General features: G+C 42.5%; 1 protein-coding gene across 12 annotated transcripts in view; it reads right to left on the bottom strand.

Moving 5' to 3' along the window:
- Positions 1 to 639: 639 nt before the first annotated feature.
- MAPK8IP3 (mitogen-activated protein kinase 8 interacting protein 3) overlaps positions 640 to 20847 on the bottom strand; it is an 892115-nt gene continuing 871907 nt past the window's right edge. For all 12 annotated transcript variants that reach the window (XM_069646979.1, XM_069646985.1, XM_069646981.1 and 9 more), the window contains one exon: positions 640 to 5517. In XM_069646979.1, the coding sequence (XP_069503080.1) occupies positions 5393 to 5517 (125 nt within the window). In that variant the 3' untranslated portion in view covers positions 640 to 5392. The remainder of the gene's footprint in view (positions 5518 to 20847) is intronic.

The raw sequence follows: 20847 nt of genomic DNA, 5'->3' as shown, positions 1-20847 counted from the left end.
TCGCGAGTCAGGCCCCCGTCAACAAAAAAGAGGGTATTCCCGTCAACAAAAAAGAGGGTATTTGCCCATCTCTTTATGATGATTTCCCTTCCCTACACATGTGCTCTCAGATATCTATTTGACATCATTGTTTCCTAACAACTTCACATTTTGTGGCATGCCTCTTGTTTCTTATGTATTTCAGTATCTAAAACCAAGGAATTATTTTTGCACCCTGCTTCTGTCTGAGTTTTCTTTCATTGTGTCGTAGGTGTCATGGGGTTGATACACAAAGAGGTGGTACAACGTCTTTTCATCGTGGGATGAAAGGACGCTGGGTTTTTCTCCGTTGTTATTTCAACGTGAAAACTCATCGAATTTTGTAGGGGGGGGTTAAAAAAATGTAGATGGGGTGTGGGTGTTTGGGAATAGTTAAATAATTAAAGGGGTTAGGGGTTGGGGGGGGGCCCAAAAATAAATTTAAAAAAAAAATAGTTTTCTCGTTGAAATATCCACAGAGAAAAACCCATTGTTGTTTCATCCCACGATGAAATGAAATGGAACCAAAGGGGTTTCTCTGAGTAAATTAGACTTAACCTAACTTACTCTATAAGAGCAGTATTTTACTCACAAAGAACTGCTATAAGTCCAACTTACACATCACTTACGAGTGTGTGGAAGTCAGTTGTAAATTGGAGCAACTTCTAGCTAGTTCTTTGTCAATCAAATACCCAGCTCTAGGAGTAACTCGACATTACTCATCGGAACTTCTTCGTGAATTGACGCCTATGTTTGTAACTGGATCATACGGACACACGCGTGTCAACCAGCTATTCTAAAAACGTATTGTGCTAATCTGAGAAAGAATGGGTCAAAGTTGCATATATCAGGAGCTGGAATTTACCTAAAGACTAGAGCCAAACACAAACTGGGAAACTTGTCTTGTTGTCAACTATGTATTATGGTTAGCAAAGAAATCCTGGAATCATTATGGAATAGTGCATTTAATGTTAAGGGTAGGACATTGTCCTCTGATTGCTTTTACAGCAAAGGCCACTCGTCTGGTACTGGAGGGTTTGAAGATGAGTAGTTATATCATGACGCTAACATATCCAACAGAAGTAACTTAACAAAAAATTAAGTCTCATCGTCTTGTACAATTTAAACAGAGCCGATTACAAAACTCAGTCAACCTAAAACAAAGCACCTTTGATACCACGTGTGGCTCGCTACAACTCAAAATAACATTTTGATACTTCAATCTTCACATAAAGATACTACACAGAAAATGAAATGTCCACAATGTTTGCACTTCATCCTTGACAGGTGGCACGGTTACAGATGCTCCGATTGGGTCTAGTACGCTCCTTCTATCCCACCAATCACTGACTTTGCGCTGTATCGGCATACAACGGTCCCACGAGCAGTGCCCGTGCACCTGGTGCCCACGAGTGGAGAAAGGTGCTTTGACTTACAGTATATTTTTTTCTTTTTATAATACTTTTAAATAAAAACATCTATATACAAGAACATACTTCTGAGATGAAAAAGCCACCTTTGTGGATGGTGGCTTTATATCCTGTTGATGGGACTCCAGGGCAACGAGGCGTAACTTTTCAGACACCTGTCCACCGAGCAGCCAAGCAAGGATTGCATCCTGCATTAGCAAAACCGGACTTCACAACTAAAGGAGAAGCTCACATCCTCAAGTCAGGGATGCCGGTTAAGAGGGGCAAACGTGCTGGTAGACGTCTAATTCTAAACAAGGGTTTAAGCAGATTGGTGCTTCTTGAAACCTCAAACATATTTTTAAAGATGGCACTGCGAAAAAGGGGGTTCATTTATTTACTTGTCAGATCATCTTTAGGTAGATGCAGTCCATTAGTAAACTCCAGGGGGAAAAAAATAATGGGAGACATAGATCCTTGGTAACAAAACCAGACATGTGTATATCATGGACCCTATATATATAGTACATTATCACAACTCAAACACATTCCAAAAAGGAACAAAAATCGAGGAGTAATATTGGACAATAACCTCTCCTTTGAACCCCGATTCACTGCTGTGATCTATCTAGGACATTAAGCGGCTGCTAATCATGCTGAGGAACGCCCCTCTTCACCAACCTCTTAAAGTAATCTACGAGTGGGGCTGACGAGAGCTTGGTGATGGCAAGCATAGGCCACTGCAATATACACCATTCAGGCATACCCAAAGAAATCGCGCAGTGGATTTTGAAGATGACAAAATCGAGCCGCTACATTGTGCGTGAATCTGCTGAAAACATGGCCCAGGTGAAACAAACCTTGAACGCACCCCAGTGGTTGCCAGTGGAGTCAAGGTGCCTTTCCAGGCACACTACCTCATACACAAAGCGTATTGGCTGCAAGGCCCCAATTCCCTGCAATAATTGACCCACATTAAGTGCCAGGCAGGCACTTGCGAACAACATGTTACAACGGATTCGCCAACAAACCTTCAACTGTGAAAAACATGGAGGAAGTCTGTTGCGAATCCGATGCCCTAGACTGGGACTGCTTAATTCCATGCTTATCTCCGATTATGGAAGTTACTAAACACGGAACTGTTCAGAGAGGGTTTCATTTATGGTCTTGAAGGCCCACTTGCGCAGGACCTGCTCCTTGCTTCTGGTTACACTCTACATATGATCTTTGTTCCGTGGATTCGGAGAAAGCTTTTCTGATTAAAGTCTCACCAGATAGACCTAACTTCGAGAAACAGTTTGGATGACTTGTTTCTTTTTTTCCCTTTCAATGATCATGTTCTGTAGGACTTTTTTTAATAAAAGAAAGTTAAAAAAAAATTGCTGAAATTCTGTTGATTTGATTTCATATCCATGCCTGGCTTAAATTATGTTTTTTATTTTTTTTATTTCTACTTCCTTGATTATTTTAGTGGCAAAATCCATGCACGCTCCCTTTTTGTTGCAGTTTTGTTCAATGTGATGGTTCTCTCTTTTGGACTCTTTTTGGTACTCTGCCATTCCCGATTTTAAATATGTGTTGTTTTATACCACTATTGGGAGTCGGGAGACGGAAGCACTGGCACCGTTGCTAACAGTGCCGGTGCTTCCGTGACAGCTCTGCCTGCCGTGGTCACTGCGCCCGGCAGGGTGAAATCTGTCGAGTGCAGCGGCCACCGGAAGGCATACTCGTAGTGTGGCGGTCTGGAAACAAGGGTGCCGGTGAGCTTACTGGCACCCTTGTTTCCGGACCGCCACACTTGTGATGAGGCCCAATGTGTCTATTTATAAACCTCCTAAATAAACACACACTATATCCTTGCCCCTCCCTTCCAACCATCTGATTCTTCAGGAGATGTTTCACCCTGGTATTCTAGTCCTGCTAAGGTTCAGACGAATAACTGATCTTTACCTGGGTTGGGAACTACCATCTGGACTGGAAATCAACTAGATTACAAACTGAAGAGTCTGTGAGTGAAAAACATTGATCCCTTTTTCACATTATCATATGAGGATTCTTTTTTTATTAATGATGTTGGTTCTTGGGCTATTTTTATGCTTTTTCTGACAGTTAAGCAGATTCATATCTTATGAGCTCTTTCTGTGCTTCAGTTTATTCTATTTTTTTCTTCTGTGCGGCACTCGAATGCCCTGTGAAACTATTTTGGACTTTAAAAACCGTGTCATAAATTAAAATGAAATTAGAAATCATAACCAGCATTGCAATGTTTAAAAGGGAGTTAGTGGGGGTCACAGTTTAGTTTTTATGGCCTAAAATGACAACTTTGGCAAGTTCACTGATGCAAACCTTGTGCTCATTCTCCTCTGGTCTTGCCTGGCCTCAAGATGGTGTCAGTCGTGACACGGATTCTGAAATGATATACTCTAAAAATGGCCATCTGACTAGGAGGTCAAACATAGAAGCAATGATACCTCTTGAGCTCGAAATCTCAGTGTGAGTATATGAGAGTGTGACGGACTGGACACAGTAAACTTGAACTTAACCATTAGAATTACCCTTTCAAATATCTGTGTGCTTCGTAGGTTCTACTTGCAACAGTATGTAGCTGCGCCTGCCACAGGTGGCGTTTCATTAAATGTCTAGCTGCATTACAGGTTAGCACTGCAATCCAGGATGGGTCTGTAAAAATGTGAATTTGTTTTATTCTGTGCCATTTCTCCCGCTTGTGCAGGGTCCTGTGGCAGTGACGCGGTGGAAGCGACGGCAGTGTATGGATCTTTGTAGAGCTGTAGTGCATGCAGAGAACAATTGACTATATTGCTTTGGTACCCTACCCTACCAAATAAATAATGTTATTTTAAGAATCTGGTAAATGTGAGCTTTGTTTTAAAATAAGGGAGGCAAAAATAAATGTTGCTTCCCTGAGAATAGGTATACATTGCGCACTTTAGAGGTTAAAGGGACGTTAATGAAAAGATGACATGGTACACGAGATGAGTTTATGAGGTGGGCTTTCAAATCATTCATTACACAAACACCCTGCAGACACAAAGGAACGCTAGCCTAGATCTTTGTATACTAGAGAGGGGTTAAGTGACGTGGTGAGATCTGCCATTGAACAGGAAGCACTGATTTAATCAGAGACGTACATTTTACTCAACGCTGCCGGTACTTGGATAGAAATACTGACCCACCCTACCCATTCCAAAACACGAGCTGTTGAGGACAGTGGGGGAAATTGTGATGGCCCAGAGTGCTTGTGTTGGGAAAGAGATGTCTTCTGAGCACTGAAGCGGCCACCTATGTTCAGCAATCCCAGAGTGCTTTTGGGCAGTATGGAAGAACCTTATAAGGAAAGGTCTGCCTGGCCCTGCACCACTTTCACAAGTCTGACCGTTTGACCATTGTTACTTTGAGTCCCGCTCACACACCACTGGATAGCCACGAGTTTGATATGCTTGATGGGCAGTTGAGTCTTTGTCCACTGTCCCAGTGATTCTCGCAGCTGTCCTTTACTTGTCCGCAGTGCTACAGACTGGACTCCCAAAGCAGTATGACCTCTCCCCCTCAGGCCCTGCAGCTATATTTGAAATGGCAGAAAATGCACCGGCTGACTTTTCCACTGGAGGAAAGAGGCCAGCCTAAAGGCCTTCACTAGATATACATAGTTCTCTGAAGGTTCCTCAGCCACGAGACTCCCCCTTCCGCAGCATCACCAGATGTAGTGCATAGGCATTTGATCAAGGTTCTCTGGGTGTCGGTAGCAGGCCCCGGGGCTGTGCGTAAGTCCAAGATGAAAGCTGTAAGGTCACAGGAGGTCAGTCAGATGCAGGAGCTGGTGCATCTTCTTCCCCACCAGGAGTTGGATTTCCTGTTGCAGGATTGATGCAGGAGGTTGTATGCGTGTAGGTCTTGGCATTCAGGGGATTTTGAGGTGAGGGGGTCTGTTGCAGAAGAGCTGGATCTTACTCAGGGATGTAGGAGACCTGCCAGACGATGATGTGACTCCGCTCAGCCTTGGACAGCACCGGCTTAACTTGGGTCGCCGCATCTCCTGCATTCTCCTCCGTCTCATCATCTTCCCCATCACCTGCAGAGATATAGTCAAATGTTTAGAACTGTTAGATATCTTTCACTTTACACAGCACTGTTAAAGAAACATAGAAAAGGGAGTACAACAATTAGGCAGAACAATCTCAGGTTAAAATTAGGATGAAAGAATAGACAATCGGGATGATTTTCTAAATCCCAATATGCAAAAGTGAGGTGTGAAAACAAGGTGTAATAATCTGTTTGTGACTCACTTTTACACTGCTGGATATTTTCATTTTATTCAAAAGAGGAAAAGGTGCACAATGCATATTTAACATCTGCTGTGGATTTCTTCTGCGCCTTCAAATACTACATGGTTTAACTGCCGTGAAACTAATGGATTTGAATGGATTCCTCCTGCTTTTAACACCTACGAAAAGCAGGCAAATTCCATAGGTATCCACTGTAACTGAAGTCTGCAAATTGTAATTTGCAGGCAGCATTTATATTTATTTGTACAAAGTAGAGCGTAAAAGAAAAGAGTAAAGGTGTTTTTCCTGTGTTTACCCTTTACTTTGGCAAACCATTTGGCAAAAATAGAAAATTGCACGCAGAGAGACCCACAACCAACAATAAGCATTTTTTGCTGCAGACCCCAGCTGGATTTTCAGAACTTTGGTGAGTGGAAGCAGATTGTGAATTAGGTGCTATTTTTATCCCTTAGTACGAGGGTTATAATTCCATATAACACATTTTACCCATCCTACCCCTTAGGACACTTATAAACTCTACCCCACCCCTTTTCCAACACAAACACTTTCCCATACCATGAAAAACAACAGACTAACAACAGAGCTGTTTACCTGACATGTCCCGACATAAGGGCCGGGCAAAGTCAGGCAATTGACAAGAATCACACACACCTGACGGCCCTTTCCTTTCCCCACAGGAATAAAAGGTGGAGCACGAGAGCACAATACGAGCAGGGCAGACCGCAAGACAAGAACCCCGCACAGCAGTTCAAGAGGAGGTGAAAGGCGGACACAACCTAAAGGGTGACAAGGAAATACACGGCCTTGCCCTTTGCAACACAGGCCTGCGAAACCTCTGTGGAAGGAAACATATGCAGGCGGTACACGTAGCCCTCCTGCGCTGATAACCAAGGCAGGGAGAGACGCTTGCTACCGTGGTACCATCCTTGACTCCAGAGACAAGAAAAGCCAAGTGGTTTATCACAGCCGGTGAGTCGAGGGGAGAGCCGATAAGAAACCAAACTGTGATGAAGGAAAGTTGGAAAAAGGCAGAAAAGCAAAGTTTAAAGAACTGTTAACGTTCAGGGAAAACTAGCTGCAGAGGGGTCCGGCACCACATGGGTGCTCATTCAAGAGACTCTGGTTGATCCCATGTTAGTTGAAACTACCGATACCAGAAGGCCCTAAGATAGCCACATTGAAAAGTCAAAGTGGTCATAAAGGGGTTTAGCAAAATTCCCATGTACAGTTGAAAGTCTTTGACCGGCAAAACAGTGGAAATCGAAGGGAAGTGAATCCTGCATCACAATAAAGTAGAAAGAAATGTAAAGTTGGCAATAGTGAATCCGACGAAAGGATGCTGATGGAAATGGGCAAAGCCAAAAGTCCCAAAGAACAGTGTGTTGACAAAGGTGAACCCAACAGAGGGATGTCCACAGTGAACTGTTTAAAAAGACATTAAGATTTGTGAGTACCATGAAGTTGAATTGGCAAAAGCCGTAGTGAACCCGATGGAGGGAGGCAAACCTTCTAGAAGGGTCTGAGCCCAGAAGAGGGGGATCCAGGGGTGAGAAGCCATCACCCCACCGACACGTGAATGCAACATAAAAGTCTTTTGAATACAAGCCAGGGTGAACCCGACAGATGAAGGCTGATATTCGAGAGGGGTCTGAGCCCAGAAGAGGGGGACCCAAGGGTGAAGAATTATCACCCCAAGTACAATCAGCAAGAAACGCAACTACCGAAGGTCGGTATCCCTACAAAATATCCCCACCAGAAATATCGCTGTACGTATGGCCGTTTGTCTCACCATAGGCAAAAGTTTTGGGGGGGGGTGTAATTTGTGGGAGCGGGGGTTGCGGGGGTGTCCCCCGTACATTTTAAAATAATGCAGGGGTTGTGGGGGTGTCCCCTGCAGTGTCCATGGGTCAATATCGCCGCAAAAATGGTTGCGGGGATATTAACACATGGAACCCGAAGGTCCTGATATTGCTAAGAACTTTTTGTGGATCTGAGCCCGGAAGAGGGAGGTCCAGGAGTGAAAGGTAATCACCCAACATGTCTACAGAAAGGAACTTTTTGTTTGTTATTGTGACCACATCATGTCCTCTGAGGCAAGAGACTTTTTGTAGAAAAGAGACTTAACCACGGAGGGTCCTGATACCTGAGAGCTGAACTGCAGTCTCGTGCTGGGAAAGCTCGAGCATGTGCTGTGCTCCTGAGTGCCACTGTGTCCCGTGCTCAATATGTGGCGAAGGGAGACCCCGACGACCGCATCCGGACTTATTATTTGTGAACACTTCTTTCTTCTTATAAACCTTATCCCGCACTCTTTTTGTATTTAGCGTAAGGATTGGCAGTAGGTTTTTCTTAGTATATGTCCTTGTATTTGACAAGGCGCCACTAGGACTGACTTATTATTATTATTGATGATCGTACCCTGCTCCCATCGTAGATTTAGGTTTAGATTAGGCGTTTTTCCCACCTACCTATACAGTTTAATAAACACCCTTGAACTGTGATCACTTGTGTCTGTCTTCACTGTTGCTACCATGAATTCCTTACACACCCCATGCAGGAAGGGTTTACAGTCAACCCACAGCAGATCAAGCGCCTGTGCCACCATCTTTAGATCTTAATATTGCCTTAGGTTTTGTTGTAATTTTTGTGCTTACAGAAAGGAAACCAACCATTTGACTCTGTACATGTTGTGCTTGCATGCTGTGCCTGAAGCCAACTATCTTCTTACTGATTGATTATAGATAGAAAGGTGTTGCACATGTTATATTGTCCAGAGAGTGATTGTAGACCCGAGCAATGTTTCTTTATTGATTACCACTTGTCCAGAAATTAAAAAGTGAAATCGCTGGGCATGATTTGGTATGACAAATGATATTCAGTTTTAACTCTTGGTCGATCTTGATATTGCTAATGTTTGTAGGGGCCAAAGGATTGGGGAGGAAGTCCTTAATATCACGTTGTAATTGGTGTAGTGGTTTGATTCTTTTCCCCTGCCCCAGATCTCCTTGGGTAAAGAACAAAAACCATAGAATTGAGGCATGTGTAAATGTAGCACCCTTGTTTGCTTTGGAAGAGGGGGGGTATCCTAAGCAAGGCAAGAGGTTGGAGGGTGGGGCTCACCACTTACCTTGTGGGTTGTAGCTGAGGAAGAACATTACATCCTAAGAACTACTGTTTAAATGGATACAAGATCCTTCTTTTATTCTCGCCAAAATACCCAATATGGTGAACATTACTCGCTCTAACAGTATTATCGCGGCATGCCTGTTTAAGAGTCATCTGCTGTGTATAAGTCACCATCTAGTGCTTTGGTTGGAATATTAAAACTTTTTTTTTTTTTTTTTAAATATGCGTCAACATGGCACTTTTAGTAGCTGGGTGCCTTGCTGGCGTCCAATGTCTTCTCACAATACTACCCTGAGTGGAAGCCATCTTTAGTTTATAGCTTTACCTCTATCGCTAGCAGTTAGTTAAAAATAAGGAACTACACCTTACAAAATATCTAATCACAACCCTTCAAGTAAAAAACATTTCCAAACAGAAAACTCTGAATACTTTTGCAACTTCTTGGGGAGGTAGGTGGAAGAATTGCATGTGAACCTACACCCACAGGTAAATGTCTTTTCCTTGACCCGCTACAGTCTCAATTTTGCCAATTTCATAGCTCTGAGTCAGCTTCAATCTCGGTTTGAGATGATATTCTTTTCAACGCTGACAAAGGATATCTAACTCTAGTGGTGATGTTTGACTTTGTAGCAGTATTGATCATGGGATAGGTCTCACTAGCCTTTGTGAAGTAACAGGTCTCAGAATCATCCCTCTACTGGTTTCGTTCTTCATCTTACAAAACTCAACCTGTATTCCCTAGGTATTTTTCCTCAGAGCCCATTAGTACCACCATGTGGAGTTCTCCAGGCCCCACCCCTATCTCATGATATAGCCTCATAAAGGAGTGCATCACACTGTGAACGTTTTGCTGCCTGAAGCTGCTTCTACATTTTTCACCTACCAGCACTGCGAGCCTTAGACTGCTCTTGCTGGAAATCGTGTGTTTGTGCCTTCAGGAGGAGGCGGAGCCCTCCAGCCTGCACCCACGTGACGGATCATGTGACCTTGGGTCTTGCCTTAACTCGGCTGCAAGCGCCCGAAAGGCGCATGATATAGCCTCATAAAGGAGTGTATCACACTGTGAACGTTTTGCTGCCTGAAGCTGCTTCTACATTTGTCACCTACCAGCACTGCAAGCCTTAGACTGCTCTTGCTGGAAATCGTGTGTTTGTGCCTTCAGGAGGAGGCAGAGCCCTCCAGCCTGCACCCACGTGACGTATCACGTGACCTTGGGACTTGCCTTAACTCAGCTGCAAGTGCCCGAGCGGCGCATGATATAGCCTCATAAAGGAGTGTATCACACTGTGAACGTTTTGCTGCCTGAAGCTGCTTCTACATTTGTCACCTACCAGCACTGCGAGCCTTAGACTGCTCTTGCTGGGAATCGTGTGTTCGTGCCTTCAGGAGGAGGCGGAGCACTCCAGCCTGCACTCACATTTCTAAATTACAGAACAAGCTTAAAAGTCGCACTCGCACTTCTAAGAAAAATATCATTTTAACACCACCTATTAGAACCCCTATTCAACAAGATATTCGCAAATTTATGAGAAAACACCATGTGGTAGAGTGACAGCTGATCCGATCGATTTTGCATCTCCTGGGAACACAACAACTGATTTGTCCTTACCCAAAGCTCCTCAAAGTGCTTTAAGTCCATCAAAACTCCCTACCTCTAATAAAAGCCCTCTTATACCCCTTTTGAGTATCACCATTTCAGATCAAACTCTACTGTATCTCACTCTCCCAACAAAATCATTAAACCTTTTCAAACATTTGCTACAGTTTTGGAAGAATCCATTCATGACATTGAAGAGTTATTACTAGACAACAGTAAGTTAGTTCGAGATAAGTCTATTACGAACACCTCGGTGGCCTCAGTACTTATTGAAGACTTGGGTCAAGTCAGCTTAAACAAGCCCTCACCATCTCCCTGTCTTATTTCTGCTGAGTGTAGAGACCTAGAAAGTTCAAGAGTCTCAATTCTGACTGACTATGAACAACCATGCTCTATGGACTCAACAAGACAGGAGGACGAGGTGTCCTTTATACAACTGACTCCTCGTCGCTGTCTTACCACTGATAAGAAAAAACAAGCCTTCACATCCCCAGCTAACCCTGCATTATTAGAAATTACCCTGGGGGCTATTAATACTACTATTTCTAGTCTATTCAAGCTCTTTGAATCTCTAGATCAGAAAATAGTCAGTCAAACCACAAAATTAGATCTTATAAGTAATTCGATGAGAGACAAACCGACGCTAAAAGCCTCTCTTTAGAGAATTTGGAGCAAAGAGTAACCACCCTTGAATCTTATTGGTCTTCCTTTCAAAGCTTACATGGACAATCTGGAGCTACTATTACGCAACGTCTCTCAACTCTAGAAGCACTAAATAAAGTTCACCTGACCACCTATCCAGTGTTACCAGCTTTTGCAAAGATCATTCGGCCGATTGAATTTGTAGATGATGCCCTGATCTCAAAACACAATGAGTCTTAGATCAGTGTTGACTCTCCAGTGGAAACTGCTGTTCAATTAGTTGCCAACTCTAGTTCGCTTGCTTGCTCAAAACAAAATTCACAAAAAACTGGTCGCACATCTGCAAGTACTGGCAAAACAAAAATTGTGTCATCTAAGGCCACACAAAGACATAATAAAACCTCGGTAGGCATAAAAAAACAACATCAATTGAATCCCCCCTTGGGTGCTACAAACACTTCTGTCAACACCCCTGCGGCTCCAATACATATATGCAATAAAATTACAAACAATGATACGGCCGGTATGTTCAACGAGCCATCAGCAAACCAAGTGTCGCCGTGCGATTCTCCCTCCCTCCAAATTGCCCCCAAGACGGCGTCTAACATTTCATCTAACTATGACCCTTTGAATGAGCTGGTACACTTGCTAACAGCTAAACCTGACAACGTGCGAACAAGGCAACCCTCTCTGGTTGCACAAACACTGACCGCACACTGTGATGTAAACTCTTCAAGTGCTGTTAAGCTACCTCCTTCTACCATTTCCACAACAGGAGCTAATGACCGATTAAGCTCATTAAAAGCAGCAGTTGACACTTATCTATTCAACAGAATCTCTGAGGTATTGCCCGAAGCTGTAAATGTTAGTACTCAACCTACTCACACACTTAACATTCAACATATCACTGGAAACGAAATTTCACTCCCAAAATCCCAAATAGACACTTGCACAAAACCACCTTATTGTAAAAGCCGTAGCAATCAAGATCTTCCAAAACAAAACAGCAGGAAGAACTCAGAATCTTGCAATGGTGGCACCAAACCTCGTACAAATGATGCCAGCGTTGCACTGTCAAAAAAATGTAATTTGTTACACAGTTTGATTCTGAAGTGTCGAGATGGGCCGTTCCCAAAATATGACTTATTTTGTGTGTAGTAATGGCTTGGCCGGTTTGTGCTCTCTTCACGAGCGTGGAATTCTCCCGAGAATTCCATGCTCGTGCCGAGGTTGGCGGTTGGGGGAAGGTGGGTGAGAGACGGGGAGAGAGGGCAAAGACGGCTGTTCAGGTTGAAGATTAAAGTTGCTTCTAACTTACCTGGCTTCTTCTCGTCATTACACCGTGCTACTGTTCTTAACATTTTTGGGGACATAGAAGGACTGGATGCCATTTCCTCTACTGATTTAGATCAAATTGAGTTTCTACGTGATCAGAACCTCTCCATTGTTAGACTATGGATAAAGTCTGGAATTGTACGCAACACCTTATGGAATGCCAGAATGGATTTATTCTATCTTGGCTTTCTATTAGCACAAGATCCGGCTTGTCAGCAAATCAAGAAGGTTGACATTAATGAATCCACTGCAGGTACTGCCTCTGAACCCTTGTGCGCTTGCAATTTCTGCACTCAAGAATCATTTCCTGATTCTTTGTTTCCCACTAATTCTCACTCATAACCACAAATATGCACCACCCCAACTGAAATTTCACTTGCTAGTTGGAACACGCGAGGATCATCTCACCTGCAATGGACTTTAAACACGCAACTGAATACATATGATATAGTAGCCTTACAAGAAACGTGGCTCGTAAACCCGTCTACATGGGATGATCATGAGCTTATTCTACTCCCAGCAGAACAAGGTGATAAAGGGAGACCTACCGCTGGTCTGATAGTTGCTGTAAAAGCAAGCAAGGGTTTCAAAATTTCCCCCTGGCAGGCCCCAAACAAATTCATGCAACTGGTAAAGATTTCATTTAATTTGCAAACTTACGCTCTCATCAACCTCTATCGTAATCCGCTGGGTATCATCGATGATAGCTTTTATACGGCTCTCTCGATTCTTTTTGAACTTATCTCTGCTCAAGGCAATATTTCTGGAATTTTACTAATGGGTGATTTGAATTTGTCTTGCTTTGAGTCGAGTATAAGCACTAAGAGTCGCGAGGGATCGAGGTGGTTGTCCTTTATGGAAGATCTTGATCTAAAAATGGCAAATTGTGCTATCACAGGCAACATACCTCCCATGAATACCTGGGAGAGAGGTATTTCTAAATCGGCAATCAATTATATCTTTATGTCCAATAGTATTTTTATGAATACTAACAAGTTTGTTGTTGTAAAACAGACAGCTAGCGATCACCATCTCCTAGCATTATTTTGGTCGGCCAGAATTGAAAATCATCTTAAACCTGTCCGTTGGTACAAACAGACTATTAGTCAACAACGCCAGAAATCGTTTTAAATGGTCAACTGATAAACCTTTAGCACTGAATGATGCCATTTTGACCAGCCAGAAGCTACTCAAGGCCGACTCTTACATAGACGTTCTGAACTCCTTTGCAAATTTACTTCCTGTTCCTAAAAATCCATTTAAGAGACATGTTCATAGGTTTGATCTAGCTCTCTGTGAGAGAAAAAAAGCTTATAGAAAAGAAATTAGAAATCTTCGAAAACTACCCATGAATGCCCAGATTAAAGCTGTCAATATTGCTAAATCAAGATACCGCCGCTGGGTCCGGTCAAGAAAAGCTGCATTGTATCAAATAGATGGTGAAAATTTTCTTGCAGCTTGTTATAATAAAAATTCCGCAATAGTTTGGGAACTGCTGAAAAAATGCAATACAGCACCCCAAGTTCATTTGTAACTCAATGGAGTATCTGAATCTGTGTGGGTCACTCATTTTACATCACTGTATGATGATTCTAAAATGAGTCATTATAACTACAACAGCAGCTCTGTGATATGTTGGGGCTTGCATTGTACACAACATATCATTCAAAACTTCATTAAGTCATCATCCTCATCAAGAGCGGCAGGCCTCGACGGGCTCACGAATTGGATGTTCAAACAGCATATAAAAGAATGGGCGTTAATCTTAAATAATACTTTTCACCACATCTTGCAAACTAAAACCATTCCAGAGTCATGCCGTTCATCTGTGATTATTCCGGTTTACAAAAAAGGTGACCGTATGAATGCTAAGAGTTATCGTCCAATAGCAATATTGGACGCTCCAGGAAAATTATTCTCTAGGTTGGTGCTTAGAGACTTTAATGACTGGTCAATAACGGCTAGTCAACGAGACCCAGCCCAAACAGGTTTTGTGGCTGGTTTGGGCACTGGTGTCAATTTAATTACCTTAAATGCCATAAGACAACAAGCACAGAATAAGAGACAACCTAGATATTTTGCATTTGCGGATCTTCATTCCGCCTTTGATTCGGTATCAAGACCGAAACTTATAGATAAACTAATCAGGGCGGGATGTCCCTCCACTCTTGTTTTATATCATTTACGCTCTCCACTCAAAAACTAAGGTCTATATAAGACTAAATGCTGAGGGCCTCTTATCTACCCCAATTTGCACATATAGAGGGTTAAAACAGGGGTGCATTCTAGCGTCAGCCTTGTTTAATTATTTTATTAATGATGTGTGCTGGATCTTTGATAAAATCATAACTGATGCACCCAAACTAAACGGGGTGAAAATTAGTGCCTTGTGGTATGCTGACGATCTTGTCTTAGTATCAAAAACACCTAGTGGCTTACGTAACCTTCTGTCAGCTCTTTGTCATTACTTTAAAGAAAATGAACTGATAGTAAACACTGGTAAAACACAGAGTGTCACGTTTGTTCCTAAAGGTCTACACAAGCATTTGTTAAATTGGCAAATTGAGGGCATCCCCATCAAGATGGTTCCAAATTATGTTTATTTGGGTGTCATTTTTGATGGCTGTCCTGCACTAGAATCGCATCTGAGAAAAATTAAACAGAAGTTAACTATGGCAATTTGTCAAACACGCTTGATTGTTTCAAAATATGGTAAATTTTCAATCAAGGCTGCCATTACATACTGGAACCAGAACGTTGTAGCAACTACTCTTTATGGTCTTGAAACGCAAATCATTCCCATAGGTTTTCTAAATTTATTAGAAGCCAAGTTCTGGCGAGCAATTTTACATCTACTACAATGTGTCCCTGGTGCGTTGCTGCGCTATGAACTAGGCTTAATATCCTTATTGGCCCTTCACAATTGGCGACTATGTGCCTTATTTCGTAAATGCTTGCTATCCACATGTGACAACTCTACACTATCCTCTATTTCCAGTTATCTACTTAAATCATCAGAAACTTTTCCTAAAAATTGGTCCACAAGTATTTTGAGGATTATGGTGAACGCCGATATATCACTTGATCTTCTCGTGTTCCATCCGGAACAAGCAAAGAAGAAAGTGTATATGATGGACTGGATTGACACTAGAGCTCAATGCTTAACTTACAAAGACTTTGATTCCGCAATATTTGGCCCTAAACGATACAGAGAAATTGCATCCTATCTATGTTTGGCTCTATCTGCTGCTATCAGAACTGCTACCTTAAGGTTGCGACTCAACATCTGGCCCACTCGTGAGGTCAAAACAAGAAGGAAGCAAATTTCCCTAAATCTCAACTGGTGCAGATTTTGTAAAAATGCCGCTATTGTCGAAACTCTGCAACATATAATATTGGACTGCCCGGCCCTCATGAGCATGAGAAGTGTTCATTTTGTGAATCATTTTGCGTATTTTGCACAAATTGACCCAAGAAATAGATGGGTCGCCTTGGCAGCAACTGAATGTATGAGCATAAGAATTGCCACTATTCATTTTTTAAAGGCTTTGAACATTGAATGAATTTGGTACTACATTATCTGTTTTATAATGATGAACTTGTCTGTAGATATTTTATCATATCATGAAAATATTTTACCAATTTTTTCAATTCATGAATTTAACTGGCTGATTCTTTTCTCTTCTTTTCTATTGTGAATTTGATGTATTTTTCTTTGGTATTGACTATGTTTATGAATTTTTCTATGTAAAAATTGAAAAAGTTGATATAAATTCAACTATATTCAATAATAAATAATAACACCCCTATCTCCTTTCCTTTTCAATATTGATATTAGGCCTCCATTTCCACGTCTTAAAAATTGGGATCTAATTTCACTTGTATGTCAGACAGAGGGTATGTTTTAAAATCCTCTATAGTTTTCAAATTGCTACACTGCTTGCCCCACCCCTTCACATCGGCAGTTAGATTGCGCCTTACCAACCCTTATGGGATCTCCATTCTTGTAACTCATGTCTATTGACGTACCTAAAATCAGATACAAAACCAGAGATGACAGGAGTTTATCGCCCAACAGGCCCCATCACTGGAACGCAATACCTCACAGCATTTGTTCAATTCTTATTTTATTGACTTTTTCTAAGGCTTGAAAACCTATTTGTTCTGCTGATTGCTAATTCCTTGTGTGGGTCTATACTGTTTTTTTACACCAGATAAAGTTTAGTCAAGGTGTCTGCAACCTGTGGTTCTTAAATGTTTTGGATTGTGACTTCCATGATCCATCACCATTGAGTAGGCTGGGTAGAGCTAATGGGATATGTAGTCCAAAACCTCTAGAGAGCTAAAGGTTGCAGACCCCGCTTTAGTTGTTTGAATTTCTCGTAATATAAATCCAATAAACATAATGGCATGTCCAATTCGAAATTTAAATGTGATTATTTGAGACTTTAAGTATGAGCCAGCCTCCAATTTTTGAGTGGAGTTGAAAGTTCTGATGGAGTGATATTATGGTAGCACAATGTCAAATATGTTTTTTGAAAAGCGTAATCACATTTTAGTTATGAGGGATCTAGGCTGTTATTGGTGAAGTTTGAGATTTCTATGGAGATGGTGAAGTAGCATAAGTAAACATCGAGTTCATGTGGGTGGTTGATAGAATGAGAATATGTTGTAAGGGGAACATGATTTGGATAATATGATTTCAGTTGTTATGTACACTTGGGTAGTACATATTAGGGGCCTCTGTCGTGGACATGTTGGGGCTTAAAGCACTGATGGACTAACACTAACATGCTTTGTAGGTGCTTCGAGAAGAAACTTCCAGATTGAATCCTTGTGTCCTCTGCCCTTGCTCAGACTATAGCAAACTTTCATAGGAGGGACACACTGCCACACCATAGGGAGAGCCTAAAGGCATAGGCAGAGGCTTGAGTGAACGTTATTTTTAAACCAGAGCACAATAAGTACAAATATTAAAAGGCCCAATGTGGCACAATGACAGCTGCTCTGCAGGAGTACAGGGATGAGTAGTGAATAAAACTCCTACTCAGTCCCACACTACTACTAAACCAAGAGTGATCCTACTCAAAGGTGACACTGGCACAACCTGACAGGTATACCTCCTTTGCCTATTATGGTAATGTAGGCAGAGTGCAGCCGATACTCTTCAGGAGGGGATGTGAGCTACCACAGAAGCATCCCAAACAGCAATAGTACTTGCTGTACCAAAATAAAAGAATGTCCAACCCAGGTTCTATATACAAAAATAGGAAACTTTTGTTAAAATAGAAATACACTAATCAAAAACACTAAAACCCATCCTGTAATAGAAGACACAGAATATGCAGACCTTTTAATGAAAGGGAGCAATTTGGGTTTGGAAATAGGGGTGCACAGGCAATAATTTTAGCAGCACATCCAAGTTAACTGAAGGTGTCTTTTAAAAGGGTAGAGTTGTGGGGCCAAATAGTCACTAGGGCCTGTTAAGGTAGGCTAGGGGCAGGGCAGAGCCAATTTAAATACCTTCGGACTTCTTCTTGGGGTTCACAGCATTAAGCCAGACTTGTAGGCATTTTAAAATGGGTCGAATTGGCTTAAAGACTTTTTGAGTTTGTTATTTCCAAAGGATCGTGGGCATTGACACAGTTGAGTTGGTTCAAAAAGGTGCAGTGATACAAAATGGTTATGTAGAGGTGATTGGCTCATTTGGGTTGAACAACAGGTGGCAATGGTCTAGCTCGTGTGCTGATTGGTCGAGTCATCTCAATGAGATCTAACAATGTGATGTAGTTCTTCAGTGGTGATTGGCTCGAAAATGTCTGCAGCGCAGGAATGCAGTGGTTGAGTCAGTGGCTCAATGGCCTGACAGCAGAGAACAACAATGGTATCAAAGGCTTTTTTAGGTGCTTGCAGCAGCTTGAAAAGCATCTCAAAGCAGTTGAGACGGCTCAAAATCTCACTCAAACAGGCAACCAGTGTTCCGTGCTCTCTCCTGAATTCTGGTTGCTTGGGAACCCCATCCAGCATCTCCAGGGGCAAGATGGTTACTTTTTGCACTTCCCAACCAGGAGGGTTGCCAGAGAGCACTTGCAGGGGCTGTCACTTCTTGTGAGCATGTTCCTGTGTACCTGTGGTCTGGTGCTTCCCTACACATTACTCTAACTTCACCCTCTCACCTGGCTGCCCTGCATCAAAGCGTCTCTATTATTTACTACCCTGGTGTGAGCTCTCTGTTGTCCTGGTTGTCCTGGTAGCTCACCTTTCATGCAGTGGTTCCCAGCTAACTGCCCGGGAGGATTCCCTGGAAGGCTGGCAAGCCTTCCCAGAGAGATCAAAAGAGGGGTTTCTTTGGCTGTGCCCAAATGACTGTTTTGGGCGAAAACCAGTCCCAGAGGATGAGTCATTAGCAACCATGCTGGCAATAAGACAACACAAAGGTTTTGGCCAGTATAATTCCCAGAGACCACCATGTCCAAACCAGACACGACTATTTATTATTTCATCTACACCAGGCTCTGGGACCACACAATGATATACCTTTTGATCAGGACTGTGCACGGTTAAAGGCAGTCCCTGGATTTTGGAACTTTGGATTCCATCAGGCCGATTGTAGGAACGCACAAGTCACCCTAACTGCCAGGTTGCCAAACTACAAGGCAGCTTCTGGGAGCGTCAGTAAACAAGTTTAGCAGAGTTACATTACACTTTCCAGTGTGAAGCATTATGAAAGTGGGATGGATTAGCACATCTCACTTTCAGTGACAGATCTGCCTGCATCATTTATATATTAAAAATAACAAATAATCAGGCTATTCTGCCTTCACAAATGGCCTTCTCCAATAATACATTGTCTGGCATTCTTTAAACTGGTGTCATTTATTACCCAAAAACATATATCCTTTGTAGGACACGATGCTGGAATGCACATTGAAAGGAACTCATAAAACACAAACAGGTGTGTCTTCCTAAAAGGATACTTCTAAAGTTGGATGCAAGAAGCAGACAATTACTAGTCCCCTGAGGACAAAAAGAACCAGAATTTGCTGCAGCTGCGTGGCTCATCAGTAGGCTGTGTGTAGTAGAAATCTCAACAGATTGCCCGCCTGGTGACTCTGAAGAAAATCGCAATCCTGATACCAAATAAGAATTTCTAGAGGAGGCTGAACTGGGCTGGGAAGCCACTGGGCTAGGGACCATACATGTCAAAAGAGTCCTAGCAAATGGATGCCCGTCCACCAAATCCCAAGAATGCAATGGCCGAACATTGAGAAAAGTAGACGCTAATGCTAAGGAGCTCAAAGCACAAGGGATGCCACGGTAAAGGTAGGGATTCTGTGGTGGAGGTAAGGGAGGCAGCACAAGAAGGCACTGGTACAACTCTGAAAAGTGAACTGCTTAGAAGCAAAGACTGGAATGCCCCGTACTGCCTTTTTCAGACCATACTTCAGAAGGAGCTTGAGGGTGGGCTAGTTTGCAGAAATGGGGTTGGAGCAGGATTCATTTTTTCTTTCGCTGGTGTGTATTGTGGTTCTGTATTTGTTGTTCTTTGTTTCTTTGTGCGGTGGAAGAAGTCTCAGATGGCTGCGGATGCATCCAATTGGCTTGATGACATCCTTGGTGGGGTAATGGAATGACCTAGCATTGAGCTTACAAATGCCAATCAGCAATTAACATCCCTTGTAACATGTAAAAACCTGTGTGTAGTTGGACCTTTAGCTTTGAATGTTTTGTGGTCAGAAATCCTCTGTTTGGACATGACAGCGGTTGATAAAAACATTGAATCAAAAGTGTGAAGAGCTTCTTAAAACCCAGGCCTATTCATGAACAAAAGAGGAATCGAGGATGACCTTGCACCATCATTTCTGAAGACAATGGCAGAGACATGGGCGGTCTCTCGTGCCACCTTGAGGCATAGCTGGAGGGCAGAAGGTTTCTGGGGTACATGCCTGGCACCAATACACCTAATATGTTGTGTTAGATTATTGGGTCTTTACTTGTGACACTTTTACTGTTTCCTTGGTCTAAGGGCACTTCAGGACCTGCAAGAGGGGATTTGGGATGGGGTTGATGGGAAGTGATAAGAGTAGGTTGAAGAGTGCAAAGGGAACTGTTGATGAGCACAGATTGGAACCAAACAGGCCCTATGTGGGGGTAATCTGTGTGAGTTCCTGTGGTGACCCTGTCAGGTTCTTGAATGCATGTCATGTGCTTGGAGGATGTAGTCAAGGGTGTTTTGAATGCAGTGGTTCAGTGTTATAGCTTTCTGGAGGTATGTAGTGTTATTTAGGGTGGGATGCTGAAATGTTAGTGCTAGGTTTGAGTAAGGCAATACCATGGAGTGCTGCCTTACATTGGTCTGGGCCACCAGTGCATAATAATACATGGTAATTGGAATAAAGCAAGCCTTTGGCAACCT

Source organism: Ambystoma mexicanum, chromosome 2q (assembly GCF_040938575.1).
Source record: "Ambystoma mexicanum isolate Mex_15411 chromosome 2q, UKY_AmexF1_1, whole genome shotgun sequence".
In the NCBI taxonomy this organism is placed as follows: domain Eukaryota; kingdom Metazoa; phylum Chordata; class Amphibia; order Caudata; family Ambystomatidae; genus Ambystoma; species Ambystoma mexicanum.
Note: the sequence above shows the minus strand (reverse complement) of the source record. Positions and strands in the feature narration are given on the sequence as shown.